We start from the raw sequence: 24,075 nt of genomic DNA, 5'->3' as shown, positions 1-24,075 counted from the left end.
AGTTTATGGCAAACACTACTTTAGTGTAACATCCCCTAAATTGTGCTTCATAATTCACTTTGACAAATGTTGCTCACTTGTCATAATTCTCTTTTGTATAATAATACTGCTGTTGGCTTAGAGATAAGTTGGTCAAGAATAAACTCATTGTTACCTTCCTCATTTCAAGTGTCTAGAGCTTTTATTTTGAACTGTAAATCTTGAAATCTCTCAGACTTGTGAATGTTAAAAATTTCCCCATCAGGGAATTCTTAATTGGAACAAATTCCCTACTGAGAAACATTCCCCATTTTGATGTGAGAACTCGCCAGGATCAGAAATGGGAGGACCTCTACTCCACCCGTACTTAAGACTGCTTTAGGGGAGAAAACTCATTGCTAAACAAAGAAAGTACTTGGATCCATGCTTATGGTGGGGCAAGGAGTTCTTTGAGCCAGGCCTGTTTTTAGAATTGATACAATGGGATGCTAGGTACCTAAAAGGGTCGGGCAAGTTTTCTCTTGATGAGATTAGTTGACTCAGCTGTGTTTTCTCTCGTTCAGACTTACTGAGGAGATTTGGTCGACACAGCAGCATTTTTTCTGATTCAGACTTACTGAGGAGATTGGTCGACTTAGCAGGAATTTATATGGGCAGTCCTTTGGAAAACATCTACAGTGATTGGTAGATGTAGGGACTTAGGGGAGGTGACATGGGAGAAAAACCCCTATATAAGAAAAAGCAGAATCCTTTTGGATATATACTTTTGGAGAAATCCTTTTGGAGGATCTCTGATGAGGATCGCTTGGGAAGAATCTCTTGAGAGAGGCTCTGGAGAAGAGAAGCTTTTGGAGGACAATCTCTAAGGAGGTCTCGCTGGAGCTCCTCTAAGGGGACTCTGTCCCTCTGGAGGCTCTGGAGAGAGGCCCTTTGAAATAGTATCTGGCTGGAGCTCTCTCTGGTGAAGTCAGCTGAGATGGAGCTGGCCTGGTGTCACTAGAATCCTTGTTTAGGCAGACCTTGTGGTGAGTGTTAAAAGACTGACTGACTGATTTCTCTCTTAAGACTCAGGTCTAGGCCATATTGGCTTGAGGCCCTTCATACTTATTCCTTTCTTACTCTCTCTCTCTTTCTTTGATTACTCATTGTATTGTTAATTAAAATCTCTATAAAACCCAATTGACTTGGGTATCTGAATAATTGGTAATATTTCCCTGGAGACCACCTTATATTCGATTTAAAAACCAAGACACTGTAGTGAAACATATTTTCTGCGGTCAAATTTACTCACCCTCCCTTATATCTATCACAATTTATATCTTCCACCATTTTAATTCACTACAGTTTAAGACCTCAACCATTTTAAATCTCACAGAACCCCTAAAAGAGTTTCATCACCCTAGACTAGTGATGGTGAACCTATGGCATGGGTGCCAAAGAGGGCACGCAGCTGCCCCCACCCACCCAGAGTTTGTTACTAGAAATGCAGAGGGACTCTGATGAAGCTGCTCCCCTCCCCCTCTCCACTGTACCTGATGACATTTTTTCATATCACCCACCCCCCTGGCCAACAGCTCAATGGGAGCACACAGTGAGTAAGGGGGCAGCTCAAAGGTGGCAGAGCTGGAGGAAGTAGATCCCTTGGACCACTTCTCTCCCCCTCTCTATACTTGCTGAGGACATTCCTCCATCCATCCAAAAACCCAATGGGAACATTTTCTCCCTCCCCTGTGTGTGGTAAAGGGAGTAGGGGGTGGCAAGGGCATGACCATCACTCGGTGTGAGGAAGGGTCATGTTACTTGGTCTCTGGGGGGAGGGATTAGGGGTGGGGCCCAGCACCCCATCTCCTAAAGGTTCCCCATCACTGCCCTAAGCTACCATTATTTAAAGTTTGGTACTTAGATATAATTCTAGCCCAATATACTTCTTGAAAGTAAGACAGTGAAAGAGTAGGTGTCTAGCTATAGAGGTAGAAATTTCAGAGGGAGTCAAGATGATGGCGTAGAGGCAGCGAAAGTTCAGACCTCTGAAAACCCTTCCTTAAGAATTACAAACTAAATGCTTCTAGGGGACTGAAAATCAAACCTAACAGCAAGAGAGAAACAAGGAACCTTCCTGCTGGACTCAATTTAGAAGGTACACCCCCCCCCAAAAGCCAGAATTTGAGAACACTTGGGTTTAAGGGGAGGAAGAAGGAAGGTCCCAGGACCCCTCCCCCACCTAGAGCACTAAGCCTCCAGCGGCAGCGGGAACCTCTAAGCGGGCAAAGGCACTGGTCTGGAGGGAGCACCTTGAGGGCAAAGCTGTGCCAGGCTCAGAGCTTCGAACACAGGCGGTGGGGAAGAAGTTAGAGGAGCGCAGAGTGGTCAGCCTAGTTGCAGCAGTGGAGACCCTCCATATCACTCCCCCCTTTTGGCCTCAGGGCATATCCAGCCCAACCCAGCTGGACTTAATCCCATCAAAAGTCTTCAGAGGGGAGGGAAGATCAAGCTCCAACACCCCTCCCCCACAGACTGTTGGACTTTAATACAATCAAAGCTTCCAGAGGACAGGGAAGCTCAAATTCCAATACCCCTCCCCCATAGACTGCACTGAGAGATTTGCTGACAAAACTCCAAGAAGGAAGACTGACAGAAAAGCCCAAAACCCAAAACAAACAAACAAACAAAAAAAAAACGAGGGGAGCAAGAGCACAGAGAACTGCAGGAAGTAAAGAAGGGGGTAAATATGAGCAAACAACAGAAAAAGGAAAAAGAAATTACAATTGATAGCTTCTATACAGGCAATGAACAAAGAACAAATGGAACAGAGAAGGAGGAGGGAACACCCAAGCAATAAAACAGAAAATCCAGCAAATTGGATACAGGCTTTGGAAGAACTCAAAATACAATTCAAAACACAATTAAGAGAGACTGAAGACAATTGGGAAAAGAACTTAAAAACTAGAAATTTCAATGTACCAGATCCTAGATCAAATATTTATCATTCAATGATGCATATGGGCCAGCTATTCTGTTAGAGATAGATAGATGACAGATAGATAGGACACAATATTTATTTTTATTCATGTCACATCATTATTAACATCTCATTGATCACATTTCTCAGTTAGCAATAGAAGGAATTGATATTGAATTAAATTAAGTACCTTGGTTGGAAAGGTAGCTACATTAAGGGAATAGTCTTTGAAACAATAATAGATTCAACTGATGTCACCTGATATTAAATTTTGTTCAATAACTGCAACAACAACAAAAAGCAGTGAACCTCAAGGCAAAAAATGTCAACCCTGTGTGCTACCCTGATTGAAAGAAAAATGAAAAGAAAATATTTGCTCCCAGTCATTCCTTTTTCCTTCATATAGGGAGGAAGTACAATAGAACACAAAAATCTGCTGGGTCTGGAGTCAGAGGATCAAGTTTCAATTCAAATTCCAGATCTGCCACCTATGGAAATTAAGGCAAGTCGATCTTTTTTGGCCTGAATTTTCTCATATCTAAAATGAGGAAATTGGATTAGATGATTTCTGAAGTCCTCTACTGATCAATGAAACCCTGCATATTAAAAAGAGTTACACAGAATGGGAAGTCATAGAGAAGCCACATTCTTAACCTCAACCATCCCAAACAGTCACATGGGTGGGCTGCCTCCTTTCAGCTTAAATTCCCTTTGGGGAACTTCTCTCTGACTAACCTTTGTGTATTTCACTCTCCAGAGTTCCTGCAGCAAAAGGAATGACAACTGCTGCCAAGATGAGATGAGATGCCTCACTGGAAATGGAATTGGGAACCAAGTTCCCAGAATGGGCCACCACCCACAGGCTACTTCTCAAAAGGACTATCCATCAACTCAAGTCTTACAAAGCCATTTCCTGAGGGTAAGAGCTGAGCAGGTCAGGCCCCTCTCATTCTTCAGGGCTAGGCAAGTTGCCATCTCATTAAATCTGAGACATCACTGACATAGCCAGTAAATTGTGTTGAAATTTTGTGAAACTAACTTTTTCATCAAAACCTAAATTAATTCCTGTGTAAATTATCAAAACAAATGCCTCAAATTTTAAAACTGCCTTGAATCTCTTTGGGGGTTTTGCTGTTAAGTTGTTTAGTCATGTCCAATTCTTTGTGATGCCATTTATGGAGTTTTCTTGGCAAAGGTAGTGGAGCAATTTGTAATTTCCTTCTCTAGGGTCCTCATTTTACAGTTGAGGAAACTGAGGAAAACAGAAGTGAAATGACTTAACCAGGGTCACACAGCTAGCAAGTGTCTGATGCTGAATTTTAATTCAAGTCTTCCTGACCCCAGGCCCAGTGTTCTATCCAGTGAGCCATCAATCCACCCTCTCTTTGGGGGTACCAAGTCAACAATACAAACTTTTGCCCTAACCAATTATTAATGTTGCTTTCCTCTCCCATCCCAACCCCAAACTAGATTTTCTGATATGCATCCATTTAATATACTGTAGGAAGGAAGTAAGGGATAGAGTAAATTTCATGAACTGGCTTCAAGAGGAAAGGATGAGAATTTGGATACAAGCCCTGGGAAGGAAGAGAATTCTGAAAGGAAAAAAGGATCTTAGAAGTTTGACTTTTTTAACTGTCACTCTCTCTGGATCTGGCTTTGACTGAACTGGAAGGAGGATCTTTGCTCCTCCTTCCAAGTTCCTGCCTTTCCAAGGCAATTTTCCATTGGAAATCCTAATCTTATGGAAAGGTTAGTGATTCCTGGGCTTGATAGTTTGTCTTGGAGTATACTGCTTTTTCCCTGAAGCACAGAGACCATCCGCCTGAGATCCATCAGTCAGGAATCCACTGGGTGATGGAAAACCCCTGGGTTTGGTCATCTGGGACTCTGTATATTCCTAGGAACAACTCCAGGCTTTAGATAAGGGCTCAAATACATCTCTGAATCCTTCCTCATTATCTTTTTTGATAATCCATACTAATTAGTATAGTAGGATAATCAGATAGCTGGGTTTTCTGGGCCTTAGTTAGAGATAAGGAATTTAGAATGGCTCGAGTGAATTCTCAAGAAGAAAAAATAATTCACCTTGAGATGAAAGAGGCTGGGTGAAAATTAGATCTATAGTTTTAGGAACCTACCTATCATTTCCCCTTTACTCCTATCATAAAAAATAAACTTCTTTCCTAGAGCCCAAGGGGTTTTGTGCTTTACTGCCCCTGAAGAGGTCCCTAGGTAGGTGGTTATCATCTCCCATCTATCTAGGAAGGATTATTTCAATACCCAATCTGTTTCTAAGCATTCACATGAAACACCAACAGTGATTCTGCCCATGGAAGTGAGATGAAGAAGCATAATTGGCATTTGTCCATGAGTCATCCCACACTCTCCAGCTTTTCATCATTGAGTAGGTCTAAATTTTAAAACTAGAAAAGCTAGAAATTGACTTTTAAATTATTGCACTTCATTAGCCTGAATTGTTCATCCTCATAACAGAATCAACTCTCCACAGAATCAGAGAGCTGATGACCCAGTCTATGAATTCCCCAAGATCTTTGCTTTATCTCTTCCTCCCTTCTCTTCCCTGTCCCTGAGTCAATGGATAGATAAAATCACAGAAAACATTTAGAGTGGAAAGGGGCCTTCGAACTATCAAATCTATACTCTATTCCAAAAATGAATAATATAATATGAAAATAGATTCTGAGTAATAATATATGTATAACCCAGTGGAATTGTTTGTCAGCTCTGAGAGCAGGGATGGAAGAGGGGAGGGAGAGAACATGAATCATAAAACCATGGGAAAATATTTATTAAAAAATAAAATTAAAATTATATTTTTAAAATAAAGTTAAAAATTAAAATAAATTTAAAAGAAACTATCAAATCTATATATGACAAAATATAATACATAATGATATTAATTTATTATATTCATGTTATATTAATAAGGTCATACAGATAGTAATTGATAGTGTGGATCTGAATCCAAGTATTCTGACTCCAAAACATCTTGCCTCATATTTTAAATGGGGATATAAATAAGAGTACATATCTACTAAGGTTGTTGTGAAGATCAAAAAAGAAAATACATGTAAAGCTCTTTGCAAACTCAAATATCTATGTCAGTGCTAGCTATTATTGTTATTGTTATTATTATTATTATTATTATTATCATACCAAGTCAACAAGACACATAGATAAACAAAACACAACTCCTGCTATTAATGAACTAACAATCCTGTAGACAACCTATTGTGAATTTTAGATTTTCTCCACACTGATTAAATCTTTAAAGTCCTAACAAAAAGGAATGTCTACACCCCTACTTAAGGATTAAGTGTTGAGGAGGATGGTCTGCTAGCAAATGACAAATGAGAAACAACTGACAGACCCCCTGGGCTGTCCTAAGTCAAGCTTAAACTACCATTGGTTCATGTGAGACACAGGAAGTAATGTAAAAAAAACAGTCTGTATATTCACATCACTTCCTCTTGCTGGGCTCTCTTTTTCATGGCAGAGACTTGGCTGGTGGCAGTGTGCTGGGTGTCTTGGCATCTTGGTGTGCCTGCAGCTCTTGTCCTGGTTTGGCAGTGAGCATCCTTGGTGCGGTGACTGGGAGAAGCTCAATAGCAGGGTCAGGTGAGCCATCTTCCCTAAGCTCTCTCGGAGTTTAGGCTGATTCCTTTTTTTCCATTACATTTTCTAAAATGCTATCCTCCTAGGAGGCCCCCCATCTTGGAGGAGGCCTCGTGGCTGAGATCTCTGAAGTCCCCTTGATTTAGGCTAGGCTGGAGAAATCTTATACCCCTTTCTCTCTCTTCTTCTTCTTAATTCCTTTCCTCTATATTAATTAAACAACCATAAAATTTCCCAACTGACTTGAGTATTTTTATTGTGATTTGAATTAATCCCTGGCAACCATCAGTATAATATATTAGTTGAAAACCTCTAAATTTACCCCTTACACTATGAGTGATGATATAATAAGGATTCCAACAAAATGCTATATAGAATAGCATTAGATTTAGAGTCACATCAGAAAACTTACTATCAGACATTACTTTAGTTTACAGCCCCATCTTCTTTTGGAGCCAACAGTATTTCTGAGCTTGATTATTTACTTTAGTCATTGGTATTGGATTCCAATAATTTTGGCTTATTTCCAGAACTTAAGCCTAAATTCTAAAGATGTAAATTTGCTACTCCCTTAAAAATACAGGTCACTGATTCTTCATTCTGATTTGAACTACACTAGAATCTACTCATTAGCAGCTCGTCTTTATAACACTATTCAATTCCTCCTTTTCTCAAATGGAATCCAAGAAAGAGAGAGAAAACCAAAGTATCATTCAATTCAATTCTAACTTTTATTAAATACCTATTATGCCTCTCCAATCCTTCATCACCAACTATCTATTGAGCACTTTCAACTAGATGTTTCATAAGCATTTCAAATTAACATATCCACACTTATCATTTTCCCCCCTAAATTCTGCTTCTGCCTAGTTTCCCTGTTTCTTTCTTTCACTAATCATCCCTCTATACCTTTAGGTTTATAGTCTAGGAGGCAGCCTTGACTCTTCAAATGTCTATATCAGTGATAGTGAACCTATGGCACACGTGCCAAAAAGGGCAGGCAAAGCCTTCTCTGTGGACACACCTGCAGTTCCCCTCCATCCTCCAAAGTTCCTTACTAGAAAGTCAGAGGGACTCAGGGCAGAGCTGTTCCCCCTCCTCCCTCCATGTACCTGAGGACTTTCCTCACTTCCCCGCCTCTCTACCTAATAGCCAATGGGAGAGCTTCCTCCCTCCCCTGTCTGGGATTGGGGGGGGAGGGGAAGAGGGATGAGGCAGGGGAGAAACTGGTCACTCCCTCTTTAAAAGGTTGCCCATCACTGACTTTTGTCCAACATATATTAGTTCTACTTCCTTAGTATCATTTGTATTTCCAGTTTTCCCCCTCTCTGTTTATACAGCCACCACCCTTGTTTGTTATGTATTCATTACCAGAGCCTCCTAATAGGACTCTCCACCTCCAGGCTTTCCCTTCTTCAAGTTCTCTATCTTCCACAGAGATGCCAACTTGATATTCCCAGAACACAAATTTTTCCATGTCATTCCCCTGCTCAAGTAACTCCTGAGACTCTTTACTGCCTTGAAAATAAAATATACCTTAGCATATATACAGACACATGTAAAGCCTTCCCCAATCTAGATCCAGCCTCTTTTAAGATTATTGAACACTTCTGTCCTAAACACATATTTGATGTTCCCTGTGTATTCCAGTTCCCACTTCTAACCCTAGAATGCAAGCCCTTCCAACCTTTGTATCTTAGAATCTCTAGTTTCTCCCAAGGCTCAGTTTAAGTACCACCTCTTAGTAACTTAAAAGTTGTGTGTGTGTGTTTATTTTTGTTTTTGTTTTTTTTCCTTCCACCTTAAAATCAATACTTTGGGGGGCAGCTGGGTGGCTCCGTGGATTGAGAGTCAGGCCTAGAGATGGGAGGTCCTAGGTTCAAATCTGGCCTCAGGCACTTCCCAGCTGTGTGACCCTGGGCAAGTTACTTAACCCCCCATTGCCTAGCCCTTACAGCTCTTCTACCTTGGAGCCAATACATAGTATTGACTCCAAGACAGAAGGTAAGGGTTTAAAAAAAAAATCAATACTTTGTATTGGTTCCTAGGCAGAAGAGTGATAAGGGCTAGCAATGGGGGGTTAAGTGATTTCCCCAGGGTCACCTAGCTAGGAAGTATCTGAGGGAGATTTGAACCCACAAACTCCTATTCCTAAGCCTGGCTCTCAATCCATTGATCTACCCAGCTGCCCTGTCTTATACAAGTTTTGAAGATCCTTCTAGTTCAAGAATTCTTATTGTGAATCTTAAAACTACTCAGACTCTACTTTAGAAGATTTTATTAAGCTATTCCCCATTTTTAACAATGAAGATACTTAATCAGTAATGTATTGAGAACTTTTTTAATTACTTCACCCTACTCAGACAGTGCCTTAGATAAAGTTGAAAACCCCTGATTGAACAATGAAAAGTCCCTAAAACTCATACTTATAGTAAAGCTAGAACCTTAAGCTAGGTCTATTTTTAGATCTAATACAAAAGGGTGCTAAATACCTATAAAGGTTAAATTAGTACCTTAAAGGTCAAGCAACTTACAAAAGGCAAGCTTAACAAAAGAGGTGTGAAGTACTCAGAGGATTTAATCTAACCAGAGAAGGTGAGAACCAAAGAAGATGAAAACTAAGAATGGGCAGTCCTGGGAAAAAGCATCTATTGTGATTAGTAGACTTGAAAATTTAGGGGAGGTGACATAAGAGAAAATTTCTTTAAAAGGAGGGGGTAAAAGGTAATTTAGGAGTTGGAGTTTGGAGTTGAAGTGAGGACATTTTGAATGGAGTTCGCAATTGAATTCAATGTGGAGTTAGACTGAACTCAGTTCAGGAGATTCAGTGGAGGACTGGAGCTTGCTTGGAGACGATCTTGTGGTGAGTGATAAAGACTGACTCGCTCTCTCTTAGGCTCAGGCCTAGGCCCTTTTGGCCTAGGCCCTTTTCTACTGCTTGGCTGTTCTCTCTCTCTCTCTCTCTCTCTCTCTCTCTCTCTCTCTCTCTCTCTCTCTCTCTCTCTCTCTCTCTCTCCTTGCCTTAATGACTTCATTTATATTAAATTATTATTAAATTATATTAAATCCTCAGATGACTTGGGTATTTTTCATATTTGGGAATTTCCCATGGTGACCACTTATTTAGATTTTAAGTCAAAACACTAAAAATTATCTTTACCAGTTTGGCCAAAACCTTTACAGTTTTGGCATTTACAGTTTTTAACATTTACAGTTTCCTGGTGATGACAAACACCCAAAGTATCCATGGATAGATTTCAGGATGATCTGTAGAGTTGTTTTTTTTTTAAGTATCTAGGTAAGTGTACCTCAATATAATTAGTTTCCTTTGGAGTCTTATTCTATTTTATGCATTTAAAAACATTCTTACAAGTGGTTCATTGACTTCAACAAACTACCAAAAAGTTCTATGATGAAAAAGATTAGGAACACCTACTCTAGTTAGACTCATCCTTCCCAAAATTATTTCATATTGACTTTGTATGTTTTTTATTTACTTTTCAGTGTACGTGTTGCTTCTCTCCATTAAAATGTAAGCTCACTGAGAAGAAAGATTATTTTTGTGTTCAAGGCCTAGCACAATGCCCCATTGGGCTCATATAGGAAATTCTTAATAAATATTTTTTTTCATTGTAGTTCATTTTACTGGGAGCTGGAAGACAGAAGGCTCAGAAGAAGAAAAATTCAAGCCAAGACAACTAACCTTTTTTTTCACTTCTTTTAAAAAATATTTTTTTTAATAATTCTTTTCTCTTTAAATTGTTTTCCGGATTCTTTACAACCCTCCCACTCTCTCCCCACCCAATGAGAAGGCAAATAATATATCAATTATTCACATGAAATCATGCAAAACAATTCCATATTAGACATATCACAAAAAAAAGTAAAAAAGAAAACAAGAAAATTATACTTCAATTTGCCCTCAAAGTCTGTCATTTTTTTCTCTATAGAAGGATAACTAATCCTGAATTCTCTAGAATTGTCTTAGATTGTAGTATTCACCAAAATAGCCAAGTCTTTCATGGTTGATCATCTTTTATATCACTGTTGTTACTGTACACAGTGATCTGTTTGTTCTACTCATTTCATTCTATATCAGTTCATATAGGTCTTGTCATGTTTTTTTCTGAAACTACTACCTAATCATTTCTTATAGTACAATAATAGTACTCTATCAACATGATATGTTGCAACTTGTTCGGTTATTTCCTAACTGATGATTATCCCCTTAATTTCCAATTCTTTGCCACCACCAAAAGAACTGCTATAAATATTTTTGTACAAATAGATCCTTTCCCCAGTGCCTTTTTTTAATCTCTTTGAGATACAAACCTAGTAGTGGTGTTATTGGATCAAAGGGTATGCACCATTTTATAGCCTTTTGGGCATAGTTCCAGATTATTATCTAGAATGGAGTTCATTACTCCACTAACAATTCACTAATGTACCTATTTTCCTTCACCTGCTTCAGCATTTGTCATTTCTGATAGTTAAAATGTGGTAACTCATAATTTTTCAAATTGCCTTTCTCTAATCAATAGTGATTTAGAGCATTTTTTCATACGACAATAGATAGCTTTGATTTCTTCTTCTGAAAACTGCTTGTTCATATCCTTTGGTCATTTATCAATTGGGGAATGGCTCTTATTTTTCTAAATTTAACCTAGTTCCTATATATTTGAGAAATGAGCCCCTTATCAAAAACTTACTGTAAAATTTATTTCTATTATTTTAGCAAGTATAGTTTCCCTGATAATTTCTTTTAATTAGGTCTATTTTTTTTCTTTGTCTAAGATCATGATTGCCAACCCTGTCCTCTTCACTTCAGTTGAAACATAATAGATTCTGCTCCAAACCTTCATTTAAAATTTGTGTGTGCCTTCCTGTCCCACATGTTTTTACTGGTACATAACATATTGTTGTTTATTCTGTTTTCCTACCCATTCTGCTATTTGCTTCTTTTCAATGGGTTAGCTCATCCCATTCACATTTGTAATTATAATCACTAACTGTCCATTTCACTCCATCCCATTTTCCCTGTTTATCCTTCTCTCTTTTTATCCTGTTCCTCCTCAAAACTCTGTCCAACCACTATGTCCCCCAATCCATTTTTCCTTTTATCATCATACACACACAACTCTTATCCCTATCCCCTCCTACTCCCTTACAATAGGTTTTTAATACTGAACTGAGTATGTTATATATTCTTCCCTATTTCAACCGATTCAACAAGAGTGAGATTCAAGCATTGCCCACCACTTCCCCCCCCCCCCATTTCTCTGTCTATTATAAAAGCTATTCCTTTTGTGCTTCCTTTATAGGATAAAATTTGCCCCATTCTATCTCTTCCTTTTTCTGTCTCCTCCCAGTATGTCCCTCTTTCTCATCCCCATGTTCTTTTCCTGGAGATCACCCCAATATAATCAATTCACAATAGTGCCTTCTATCTATGTACTCCTTTGAACTGGCCTAAAAATGATAAAAGTTTTTAGGAGTTATATACAATATCTTTTCATGTAGGAATTTAAAAAGTTTTATGCCAATGAGTCCTTTATGATTGCTCTTTCGTGTTTCCTTTTTATGCTTCTTTGAGATTTGTATTTAAATGTCAAATTTTCCATTCAACTCTGGTTTTTTCATTGTAAGTGCTTGAAAGGTCTCTATTTTTTCAAATTTTTATTTGAAATTTATTATTTTTCTGCCTAAATAATTATTCTCAGTTTTGTTGGATACGCTATCTTTTTTTAAACTCTTACTTACCATCTTAGAATCAACACTATATATTGGTTCCAAGGTAGAAGAGAGGTAAGGATAAGCAGTAGTGTTTAAGTGACTTGTCCAGGGTCACACTGCTAGGAAATATCTGAAACCATCTTTGAACCCAGGACCTCCCACCTCTAGGCCTGGCTCTCAATTCACTGAGTCACCTATCTGCCCTGGTAGGTTATTCTTGGTTGTAATATTAAATCTTCTACCTTTTGACATATATTCCATGCACACTAGCCCTTTAACATCAAAGCTCCTAATTCTTAAGTGATCCTGCATGTGATTCCATAATATTTGAACTGTGTCTTTCTGGATGTTTACAGGTCTCCTTGACCTAAGAGCTCTGGAATTTGGCTATAATATTCTTGACAATTTTCATTTGCAGATCTCTTTCAGGAGATAGTAAATATATTCTTTCAATTTCTATTTTACCTGCTGGGTCTCTTATATCAGGATAGTTTTACCTGTTAATTTCTTGATATATGATGTTTAGGATCTTTCTTGTTGTTGCTCATGGCTTTCAGGTAGTTCAATAACTCTTAAACTATCTCTCCTTGATCTATTTTCCAGGTCAGTTGTTTTTCCAATGAGGTATTTACATTTTTTTCCATATTAATAATTGGAAAACACATCCTCATTTCTGTTCCCAAATTTTCCTCTACCACTCTTTTTAAAATTTATTTATTCTTAAGTATTTTTCCAAAGTTACATGATTCATGTTCTCTCTATATCCTCTCCTACCCTCTTCCAGAGCTGACAAGCAATTCCACTAGGTTAAACATATATTATCATTCAACACCTATTTGCATATTATTCATTTTTGTAATAGCATAGTCTTTTAAAACCAAACCCCCCCAATCATTTATCCACATAAACAAATGATAAATCATGTTTTTCTTCTGTGTTTCTATTCCCAGAGTTCTTTTTCCCAATGTGAATAGCATTGTTTCTCATAAGTCCCCCAGGATTGTCCTGTTATCATTGCAATTGTGAAGATGGGATTAACTCTCCCCTGCCCATTTTTATATTTAATCACCAAAAGAATATACACCCCACTTACACTTGAGTTGGGGAGGTCTGTGACCCATGTGTGCAATAGTGGGAGATGAATCAGAATCGACTGACTTCCCCCTGGTGAGTCCTAAGCAAAGTTTTAGTACTTGATACACATAAAATGGAAGGAAGTCACAGAAAGTAACAAAAAGGAATGGTCTTTAAAAATGCCAAGAACTTCCTATGAATAGGTCTTTTGCTTTCAACTTGACCTTGGAGGAACTATAGCTGAGGACCTTGGACTGCTTCTCTTTTCCCTTAGAACTACCATGTGGGTGAGTGAAAAAGGATGACTCCCTTCCCTGGCTTTCCTGGAGGTACTAGCCTCTGAAGGGGCCCCTCATCTGGGAGGAGGCCTCTTGGCTAAAACTTTTATTAATTGACCCTTAGGCCCTCAGGCTGGGGCTTCTGGAGCCCTGTTGGAGTAAAGCCAGGACTTAAGCAATAATCTAGCTCATTAAGCCAGATTTCTTACTCTGCCCTCTTTCTTACTTCTCTACTTTCACACTTTCCCTCCATTTTATAAATAAATTGCTTAAAAAATTTTGGAATTGATTAAATTCCTGGTGACTCTATTCTTAAATAATCTAGTAAAACCCCTTACATTCTGGCCCTTACACATTATTATTAGTAGCAAAGTCTATTACATTTGATCATCCCATAATCTTTCTCCTCTACCACTCTTTTCTCTTTCTTTGACTCTTCCAAGAATTCTTTGTAGGTTTGGGTCTAATTAGAATTTTTCTTTGGGAGTTATTTCCCTCTTTTTTTAAAAAAATAGAATTTATTTCCAAGTATCTCAGCTTCTCTCTCCTCTCCCCATGCCATAGAAGGCATCACCAAACAAACAAATATATATATATATATATATATATATATATATATATAGAGAGAGAGAGAGAGAGAGAGAGAGAGAGAGAGAGAGAGATTGTCTTTTGTGTTTTCACTTCCCTCTTCATCCTCTAGAGGTAAACATTCACAAGTCATTCTTCAAATATTAAGTCTGTAGCTGTATATAGTGTTCTTTTGGTTCTACTCATTTCATTCTTCTTTATCTCATGTACTTCCCAAGTTCTTAAAAAAATTAATCTGTTTATCATTTCTTATTGTACAGTAGTATTCCATGACAAATATATACACAATTTGTTTCACCATTCCTGAATGATAGATATCACCTTGATTTCTAGTTCTTTACCATCACAAAGGGAGCTGCTATAAATACCTTGGAATATGTAGGTTCTTTTCCTTTTCCCCTGACTTCCTTGGGAAATAAACTCAGCAATGGTATTGCAGGTCTAAAGGTATGCACAGTTTTACAGCTTTCTGGGAATAATTCTAAATTGCTCTCCAAAATGATTGGATCAGTTTATAGTTCTACTAAGAATGTATTAATGTTCCCACTTTTCCACATCCCCTCCAAAATCTGTCATTTTGACCTTTTGTCATTTTAGCCAATCTGATGGATATGAGATGATACCTCAGAATTGTTTTTGTTTGCATTTCTCTAATCAGTAGTGATTTTAGAGCATTTTTTTCATATACCTTTATATGGCTTTGATTTTTCATCTAAAAACTATCTTCATATCTTTTGCCCATTTATCAACTAGATGTCTTTTATTCCCATAAATTTGACGAAGTTGTCTATATATTTTAGATATGAGACTTCTATCCAAGAGACTTGTCTATGAAAAATGTCCCCTGATTTTCTGCTTTCCTTCTAATCTTGGCAACAGTTGAGATTTTTTGTACAAAAACTTTTCAATTTAATGTACTCAAAAGTATCCATTTTACATCTTACAATGCTCTCCATATCTCTTGTTTATTTGTAAATTTTTCTCCTGTTCATAAATCTTACAAGTAATATATTCCCTGTTCTTTTTGCTTAAGATATCTCTTTTTATTAGATGTGTCTAGATGTGACTGTTTTCACACTGTTGTCTTCTAATTTTATGTTTTGGTCTTCATTTCCACCACAATGGCTTTTTATGGACAAGTTCTCTTTAGTTGTTGGTTTGCTCATTTCCCAGTCTGTTACTTCACTTTGAAGTTTCCGTTAAAGTTGGACTCTGCTCACCTGGAGGTGGAGAGGAACTTGTCCCAAGCTTCAGGTTTTTTTCACACTATTGTTTTCAGAGTTAGTTCTGAAGGTCTACCAGTTTGGGGTGTTTCAAAGGTGGTGTTATCCTGAGAGAAAGGTGATCACGGTTCTCCTGGTCTTTATTCTGGTCTGTAGGCAGGAAGGGCCACTGTTCTCCTATGTTAGCACTTTTCTCAGCCCTGTTAATGTGACCAGGGCCCCTGCTCCTTTTGTGACCAATCTACAAGTGCTCCTCTCTACCCTGGAACTGCAACCCAGAACTTTTCATGGGGACCTCTGTTATGAACCAGTGCCAGCTGCACTCAGTGCCAGCAAAAAGTTTTTCTGACCAGTTGCCCCATTCCCTTATTGTCTCTGGACTGAGAACTCCCAAAGCTGGTACTGCAGACATCACAGCAAATCCAGGGACCATAGCTGACACTCCTGCCCTGTTCTGGGCCTGCACCCACTCAGTGTTATACGCCTTTCCTTTGAACCTCCTAAGTTGTCTTGGGCTGAATAAAATTCTCCCTCTGATCTTTTGTAGACTCTTAACACTAGAATTTGATTTGAGATATTGTTTTAAAGTTGTTTGGAGGGGAATATTCCCAATAAGTTTATTAAGGGCTTCTAACTTACATTTGCCACATGACCAAAGCAAGTCACTTAACTTCTCAATATCACCCAGACAATTCTGTAACACCATAAATTACAAACTCATTGCTAATCCATATGCTGTGAAAGAAATTTTCCAAATTATAAATTTTCCGCAGAGATGTTATGCTTACAGAATTATGTATTCCCCACATAAGAATAGCCCCGAGGTTGCAGGGAAGGCAAAGACATAATGAAAAGTAGTTTCTGCCCTCAAGGAATTATTTTCTAGAAGTAGATGTGCAACATGTGGTATGTACATGATGTAAGATATGCATGACAGTTTGAGGAAATAGTTGGCAGTAACAACTGAAAGGATCAAAAAAAGGTTTCCTATATAAACATTCATAAAAGTACCCACAACCAGGCACTGCACTAAGAATTGAGAATAAAAGAAAAAGACAAAATATGAAGCAATCCCTAATCTCAAATTTCATTTGATCAGGGAAAACAACACCAGAAGACAAATTTAAAACTGGAAGGGTCCTCAGAGGCCTTCTAATTCAACTCATTTATTTTTTAAATGAGAAACTGAAGCCCAGTGTCACATAGGCAGCCTGACTTAAAGGTAGAATTTGAACACCTCTGATTTTGGAGCAAGAGATTTTTCTAATAAAATAACTATGATTAAGTATATATGGAATAAATACATGTAGCTTAAATACAAGATAATGAGGGAAGACAGGGAAGCTAGATATCATAGTTAAAGCAAAGGAGCCTGGAATCAAGAAGATCTGAGTTCAAATCCAGCCTTGGACACTTATTTTCTATATGACTCTCAGCAAATCACTTAATCCTTTCCCCCTCAGTTTCTTCATTTGTAAAATAAGATGGAGAAGGAAATGGAAAACTATTTCAATATCTTTGGCAAGAAAATGCCAAATGGATGGAGTCACAAAGAATAAGACACAACTAAAACTACTAAACAACAAGTGAGGGCAAGACACTGGCAGTTGAAGAAATCAGGGAAGCCTCCTTGTAGCAGATAATGCTTGAGAAATGTCTTAAAGAAAGTGAAGGAGTCGATGAAGTGGGGGTGGGTAGTGTGCTTTCCAGGCATGGGGGAATGCCAGTACAAAAGCAGAAGATAGGGTGAGATGAACTGCTTTCCAGGTATGGAGAACTGCCAGTATAAAAGCAGAGGCAGAAGATGGAATGAGATGAGCTTAATGCTTAGGGAAGCTAAGGATTTGAAGAGACAGGGTGACAAGAGCACTTGCATTTCTCTAGTTATGATCCTACGAGAACACACAACAAACATGAGGGAGAGATAGAATGTTGTCTGAAAGGTACAGCAAATAGGTCAATCTAGCTGGAAAGCACAGCATGAAAAGGAGTAATGCATAAATAAACCGGGAAAGATAGGCTACAGCTAAACTGTGAAAGGCTTTAAAATGCCAAACTGATAAATTTGTATTTATCCTAGAGACAATAGGGAGCAACTGAAGTTTCTTAAATTGGAGAATGATATGGTCAAATGTGTACAATAAAATTGTTTTGACAGAGGTTTAAAGAATGGAAGAGATTAGAAGAGGAAAAATCAATTAAGGGTATTGAAAAAGTTCAGTAAAGAGGTGATTTAGACCTAAAATAGGAGATTGGTCATATAAATTAAAGGGAGAAGATAAGAAAGGTGTTGTAAAGGTAGAATTCACAAGACTTTAGCAACTGGCTAGATAAGGGTGAAGGGAAAGAACTGAGAAGCTTTTTCAAACCTATCTAACCTTACAGAACATTCTCAACCCTTTATTCAACAAATATTTATTAAGCACATTTTAGAGATACAAAGATGAAAAATGACAGTTTTTACCTTCAAGTATTATGCAATATGGGAGCAAGGGGGGGGGGGTGGAAGAGAGAGGGAAGAGTGCTAGAATACCCAAAGAAGTATGATACAAAGCAGTTTGTGATACAGGCAAAGTAAAGATCTATACAAAATACTGTAGAAAAATCTGAGAAAAATCATCCTTGTCCTCAGGAAATTTACAATTTAGTGGGAAAGATAAGATGGAAATAACTAATACAGGCAATATGTGATAAGTCCTATGAGTCATAGGAGCAAAGTACTGTGAAAGGCCAAAAAGAAAGAAACCACTTCCAGTTGTTGGGGGGGGGGGGACTCATTTTATGGCACTATATACAAATGATAGAAGCATGGAGTGGCATTATGGCTCATAGGGCCAGCCTTAGATTCAGAACCTTGGTTTGGGTTCCATCTCTGACCTTGACTTGACTAAGCACCTCAAATTAATCCCTCAGTACTCTAGGTAACTGAGAATATAAATTATAGTTGACTTGCTTATGTTGCTTATACCATAGGATAGTAGGATCATCAATCTAGAGTTGAAGGGATATCAAAAGACCAACCAGTTCAACCTTATTTTACAGATAATGAAACTGAAGTCCAAGGAAGTAAGGTGATTTGCCCAGAAATGGAGAGGGGTATGAATACCCCCTACTCTAAAACTCAGAATTTTTTCTTTCATTTTAAAACAATGGTCTGTCTTCCAAAAATAGTCTAATAATACTCAGGAGCTTAGAAATTCTCCCAGGTTTAATGCCAACTATCGTAATTGATCAAATCATGCTCTCTAACTAATTCAGGACACACACCTGTAAGACCTACTAAAATTTTGCCTATTTCTCTCCCTTTTAAATGCATATTTTGTGAAATGGAAGTTAAAAGGGACTTTGAATATCAAGATTTACCCTCTTTAGCCACGATTCAGAGACCAAGAAAAACCATCTTTTAAAATGGAATATATTTATTGAAAGAGAAAAATGCAGAGCAATGTCTCACATGATAGATCTGAGACAATGTTCCCCAGATTTACATAAAAAAAGATGTGTGGTCATGCCTCAAGTCATTGACCTGAGACAGAATGACCCCTGAGACAATGTTCAAAGATTTACAGACACTCTTAACTTATAGGAAAATATAGTAGAATTGTTTCAAGAAATGGTCTTCAAGAGCTGGAGAAGGGTTTTTATCCAGAAATAAAGAACAGGAATATTAAATTGTAGTAGATACATTACTGGATTACTGAGAGAAACTGATATTTTACAATGGATACAAAGGGGATCATTCCAGCCACAGCTTGACCAGCTGGAAGAATGGGAGAACTCCCAAAACAAAAGCCTACTTAAGATTTGATCATAGAGTAGTTCAGGGTTTACAGTTCAATTAAGATAAGGTCAGTCTGGAACTGCCTCCCACTCCAAGTTCCTATACATACTCCAAAGACTCAACCCTTTTGGGGTTGAGTATAACCTTAGTCCTGCAAGGAGAAGCATGGGTACAGCTGGGTGGCTCAGTGGAATGAGGGCCAGGCCCAAAGATGGGAGGTCCAGGGTTCAAATCTGGCCTCAGACACTTTCTAACTGTGTGACCACGGGCAAGTCACTTAACCCTCATTGCCTAGCCCTTGTTTCTCTTCTGCCTTAGAACCAGAATACTGATTTTAACAGTACTGATTCTAAAATGGAAAGTAAAGGTTAAAAAAAAAAGCAGCAGCAACAGCAGTATGGGGTGGGGTCAATCCTGCAGGGAAAAGGATGGGGTAGAGGGACAAACTTCCCACTAGAGTCCCAGGGGTAGATATTAATTACTTGCGAGTAACACACTAATTTCTCACTACACACAGTATTATGCTAATCAATACAACATACCTCCACAGAGGTTGCTTGCCTTTGAGCCTCTTTCAAATATCAGAAGCCACGGAAAAACGACTTCTAGACCTAAACCTAAAGTCTACAAGCCCTCCCCCTGGTCAACCTCTGAATCCCGGCACGGTACAAGGAGGAGACACAAAAGAGAAGATAGCCGCCCTGTCCTTGACAGAGTCGATTTAGGGACCGCCCTTCCCTTCCTACCCACGCAAAAGCTGAAGAAACAGGCGGATGCTTTCACTCCCGGTGAGCAGCCGGCTGCTAAAGGAACTGGAACTGGCCAATAATCGGGTATCAAGTAGCCCCCCTACCTGACATTCAAGGAAGCAATCAGTATTTGGTAGCATATCAGAGGCAGACATGGATTTGTCCTATCTGCCAACTTCACCTTAGTCCATCAGCACTCCAGCGTAACACAAGTTCATTCTCCTCTCTTCAGCCCCGGCCCCCAATCGGGAAAACCATCAACAAGTATTTATTAAACGTCCAGTATAGTAGATTTCCCATTTGACAGACTGCCTGCTGTAGTGGAAAGAAACCTAGAGTTCAAAGGACCTAAAGGTTCAAGCCCTCTTACTTCCACGTCAGTGTGTCAAAATTGCTTTATAGTCAAAGTCCCCCACTGGAAATGAAGGAGGGATCAGTCTACGAGCTTCAATGGGGCAGGTGTTATCCAGAATACATATATACACTTTTTAAGGTGTTGGTCTGTGTTCGAGAGAGAAATAGGAAGAAAAATATAAAGACAGAGACAGAAAATGAGAGATAGAAACAGAGACTGGGTGTGGGGGGTCCCCAAAGTGCCCCTTTCCCCACACACACATACTCATTTCAAGAAGCCATACAACATGTAACATCCATTTAGCGTTGGACCACACAAAATGGGCTTCGGGTCCCTCAAAGCTCCAGCTTTTGCCTCCCCTACTTCCCAACCAGAAATTCAGCTCCGGTGATAGCTTTGGAGCCACGTGGGTAGCTCCTTTAAGTGGCTGAACAGCTTGCTTGCCTACCCTCTTCGTCCCTCCCAGTCTCCTCTCCGAGCCGCGGCACCTTCTGCTCTTTGTACTCACCAGGTGAAGAGTTTTTCTTTGATCCTGAGCAGGAGGTTCATGAAATTACTAAGAAGTCCCGGTGCTTCCGAGGAGCAAGGGGATTGTGCACTAGCAGCCTCCATGTGCAGGACCTGCGTCTGCCTCGCTCTTGTCTGGCACTCTCAGGGATCCCCACCAAAATGCTCTTGCAGTCTCCGGAAGGAAGGAGGCGGTGCTTGAGCAACTAGATCAGACTTCTCTCCACCCGCGGAATCCTCCTCTTTCTGGCTCTCCTCAACCTCGCTTCTTCGGCAGCAAATCATTAACACTCGGGAGAGGAGATCCAGACAATCCATTTGCAAATTATAACCCTGGGTACTATGGGGTGCAAAGAACACAGAAGGCAGAGAGGGAGGGAAGCTTTCAGGGGCAGTCGGTTCTAAGAACTTATATGTTTTTCATGTTTGTATGACCTATTTAATGCCACTAAATGAGCTATAAATTTTTGTATTATTATTCTCAGGTTGCTTCAGCAGATGACAGAAAAAAAAAACAAGACCAGATAAATATTCTTATAAAGAATCTGGTCCCCTCCCCGGAACCTCCCAAACTCCTGATTTATTCGCAGAAGGCAGCTTCCTCAGAAGAGAACTAAATTGCCTTTGGTCCTGTGTTTATTTTCCTTTCAAAATACTGTTGAAAGTTCGAAAGGAAAGGGAGAATATGTCTCTGTTGTGTGAGACATGATGTATTTCCTTCCTTCTTGAACCTGGTTTAACTGGCCCATTATTATTCAGAGTTGCTGCAAGCTGCTACAGCATAAAAACAAAGTAAGTTTGCCAGCTTTGCTGTTTGGCACCAATTCTGGGATGCCCTGTCCCTGTGCCACTCCATTAGCTGATCCCATGTGCTGAGTAGAAATTGAAAGCAGTATCAGACCTCTTGGAACTGGTTCCTCAAGCTTCTGGATGAACACATTTCTTTCATGATATTATATCAAAGCACTGCGTACCCTGAGAAAGTAGCGTGACCTGCTGTTTCTCTAAAAGGAACAGCAGTTGGGAGACAAAGACCTGGTCTTTTTTTTTCTTTCTTTCCTTTACTATTTCTTTCCCCACCTGGAATCACCCAAGTTGTGATGATGAATTCAAAGAAGTTTGCCAAGACTCAAAAGGGTTGGCAACTCCAGAAAGACTTCCAGTAAGAAATTATATTTTAAAGATGCCTTGGAAAGAAATAAACCTTATTGATACTGAAACATACATCCCTTTTCTATGGTAGAGTACAATCATGGAAAGGACTAGAAATGATCAATGTGTCAGGTTTGTTGCTTTTTTTTAATGTGTTACAGGGGAACATTATTTTTGATAGAGGGCTATTAAAAGTAACAGTAAAATAGCGATTATTCTTTTTTAAATCATCAAACTTTTTGAAAAAGAAAATAACCTATCAATTCAATATCCCTCAAAAATGAAGTAGAATAGATAAATTATATTTACATGGCTTTCTAATTTAAAGAAAGATGAAGCTCTTTGTGGTGGCAAAAAAAAATGGAAAATGAGGGGATGTCCTTCAATTGGGGAATGGCTGAGCAAATTGTGGTATATGTTGGTGATGGAATACTATTGTGCTCAAAGAAATAATAAACTGGAGGAATTCCATGTGAACTGGAACAACCTCCAGGAAGTGATGCAGAGTGAAAGGAGCAGAACCAGGAGAACATTATACACAGAGACTGATACACTGTGGTACATTTGAATGTCATGGACTTCTCCATTAGGGGCAATGCAGAGATCCTGAACAGCTCAGAAGGATCTATGAGAAAGAACACTATCCACATTCAGAGGAAAAAATGTGGGAATAGAAACACAGAAGAAAAGCAACTGCTTGATTACATGGGTCGAGGGGATATGATTGGGGATGTAGACTCTACATGATCATCCTAGTGCAATTATCAATAATATGGAAATAGGTCTTGAGCAATGATACATGTAAAACGCAGTGGAATTGAGCATCGGCTATGGGAAGGGGTGGGTGAAGGGGAGGGAGGGAAAGAATATGATTCTTGTAACCAAGGAATAATGTTCTAAATTGACTAAATAAATTTTTCAAAAAATAAAGATGAAGATTATTCTGAAACTATTAGGTATTTATATAAAAGGAATCATTCCAATATTTAAAATGGAAAGTATTCTGGGGATAGGGCTAGATGCCTCCGTGGATCAAGAGTCAAGAGTCCCTCCTAGAGGCAGGAAGTCCTGGGTTCAAACCTCCTCAGATACTTTGGCAAGTCACTTAACTGTCTAGTCCTTACTACTCTTTTGCCTTGGAACAATACACGGTATTGATTCTAAGAAGGAAAAAAAAAGAAAGAAAGAAAGCATGCTGTAACTTGAAGGGAGCAAGCTTCATATTATTGAAAGTTATTATATTGAGGGACAGTTAAGTGGATAGAGAATCAGGCTTGGAGACAGCAGGTCTTGGTTTCAAAATTTCCTTTAGAGGCTTCCTAGAAGGAAAAGCAGCCTGGAGACTGTGGGGCAGGCAGGCAGGCAGGCAGGCAGGAAGGAAGGCAGGAAGGAAGGAAGGAAGGAAAGAAGGAAGGAAGGAAGGAAGGAAGGAAGGAAGGAAGGAAGGAAGGAAGGAAGGAAGGAAGGAAGGAAGGAAGGAAGATAGATTCAGGCACTCTTTGTTCCCAGATCTGCTTGTCACTCAGTTTGTAGCTTTGCTTATCTGATATTTATCTCCCAAACAAGTTAATAATAAAAGCTGGCCCCATCTCAAAGTCATTTGCTAATTGACAGTGACCAATCAGTCAGCCTGTTGCTTCCTTGACTTACTTTTAACAAATTCCTTTTAATTGTCTTTGTCCTGAGTTTTGCCTAACCAAAGAGGATAAAAGCTCTAACAATTACCCTTTCAACAATTGTCAAACTACAGCCAGGAACTTTTCACCTAGGAATGTTACTTTCACTTTTCCACCATACCACACCCCTCTCTTTCTCAGTATCTTCTACTCTTAAGGAAAATTAGTAAGAATGAAAAGAAAAAAATTTTAAAGCAACAAAATGAGCAAATAAAGTATTCCAATAAAATATTCAGGCCTTGAGCATGTTCTCATAATAAATTATAGAAATTGGGTTTGGGATTTTATGTATAAAATTGTATTGAGTTGTATTGTAAAGAAGAAGAAAAAGATAGAAAATAATATGTGATAACTCAAATTCACTGAAATTCTAGGTATATTT

At 38.8% G+C, this 24,075-nt stretch overlaps 1 protein-coding gene across 1 annotated transcript in view; it reads right to left on the bottom strand.

Moving 5' to 3' along the window:
* The window catches only part of SLC35F2 (solute carrier family 35 member F2), an 83,836-nt gene extending 62,222 nt beyond the window's left edge, over nt 1-21,614 (bottom strand). Inside the window, exon 1 of the mRNA XM_007494884.3 lies at nt 20,867-21,614. Within this exon, the coding sequence (XP_007494946.2) occupies nt 20,867-20,970 (104 nt within the window). The 5' untranslated portion in view covers nt 20,971-21,614. The remainder of the gene's footprint in view (nt 1-20,866) is intronic.
* Between the last annotated feature and the right edge of the window lie 2,461 nt (nt 21,615-24,075).

The sequence above is a fragment of the Monodelphis domestica genome, chromosome 4 (genome assembly GCF_027887165.1).
Source record: "Monodelphis domestica isolate mMonDom1 chromosome 4, mMonDom1.pri, whole genome shotgun sequence".
Lineage (NCBI taxonomy): Eukaryota > Metazoa > Chordata > Mammalia > Didelphimorphia > Didelphidae > Monodelphis > Monodelphis domestica.
Note: the sequence above shows the minus strand (reverse complement) of the source record. Positions and strands in the feature narration are given on the sequence as shown.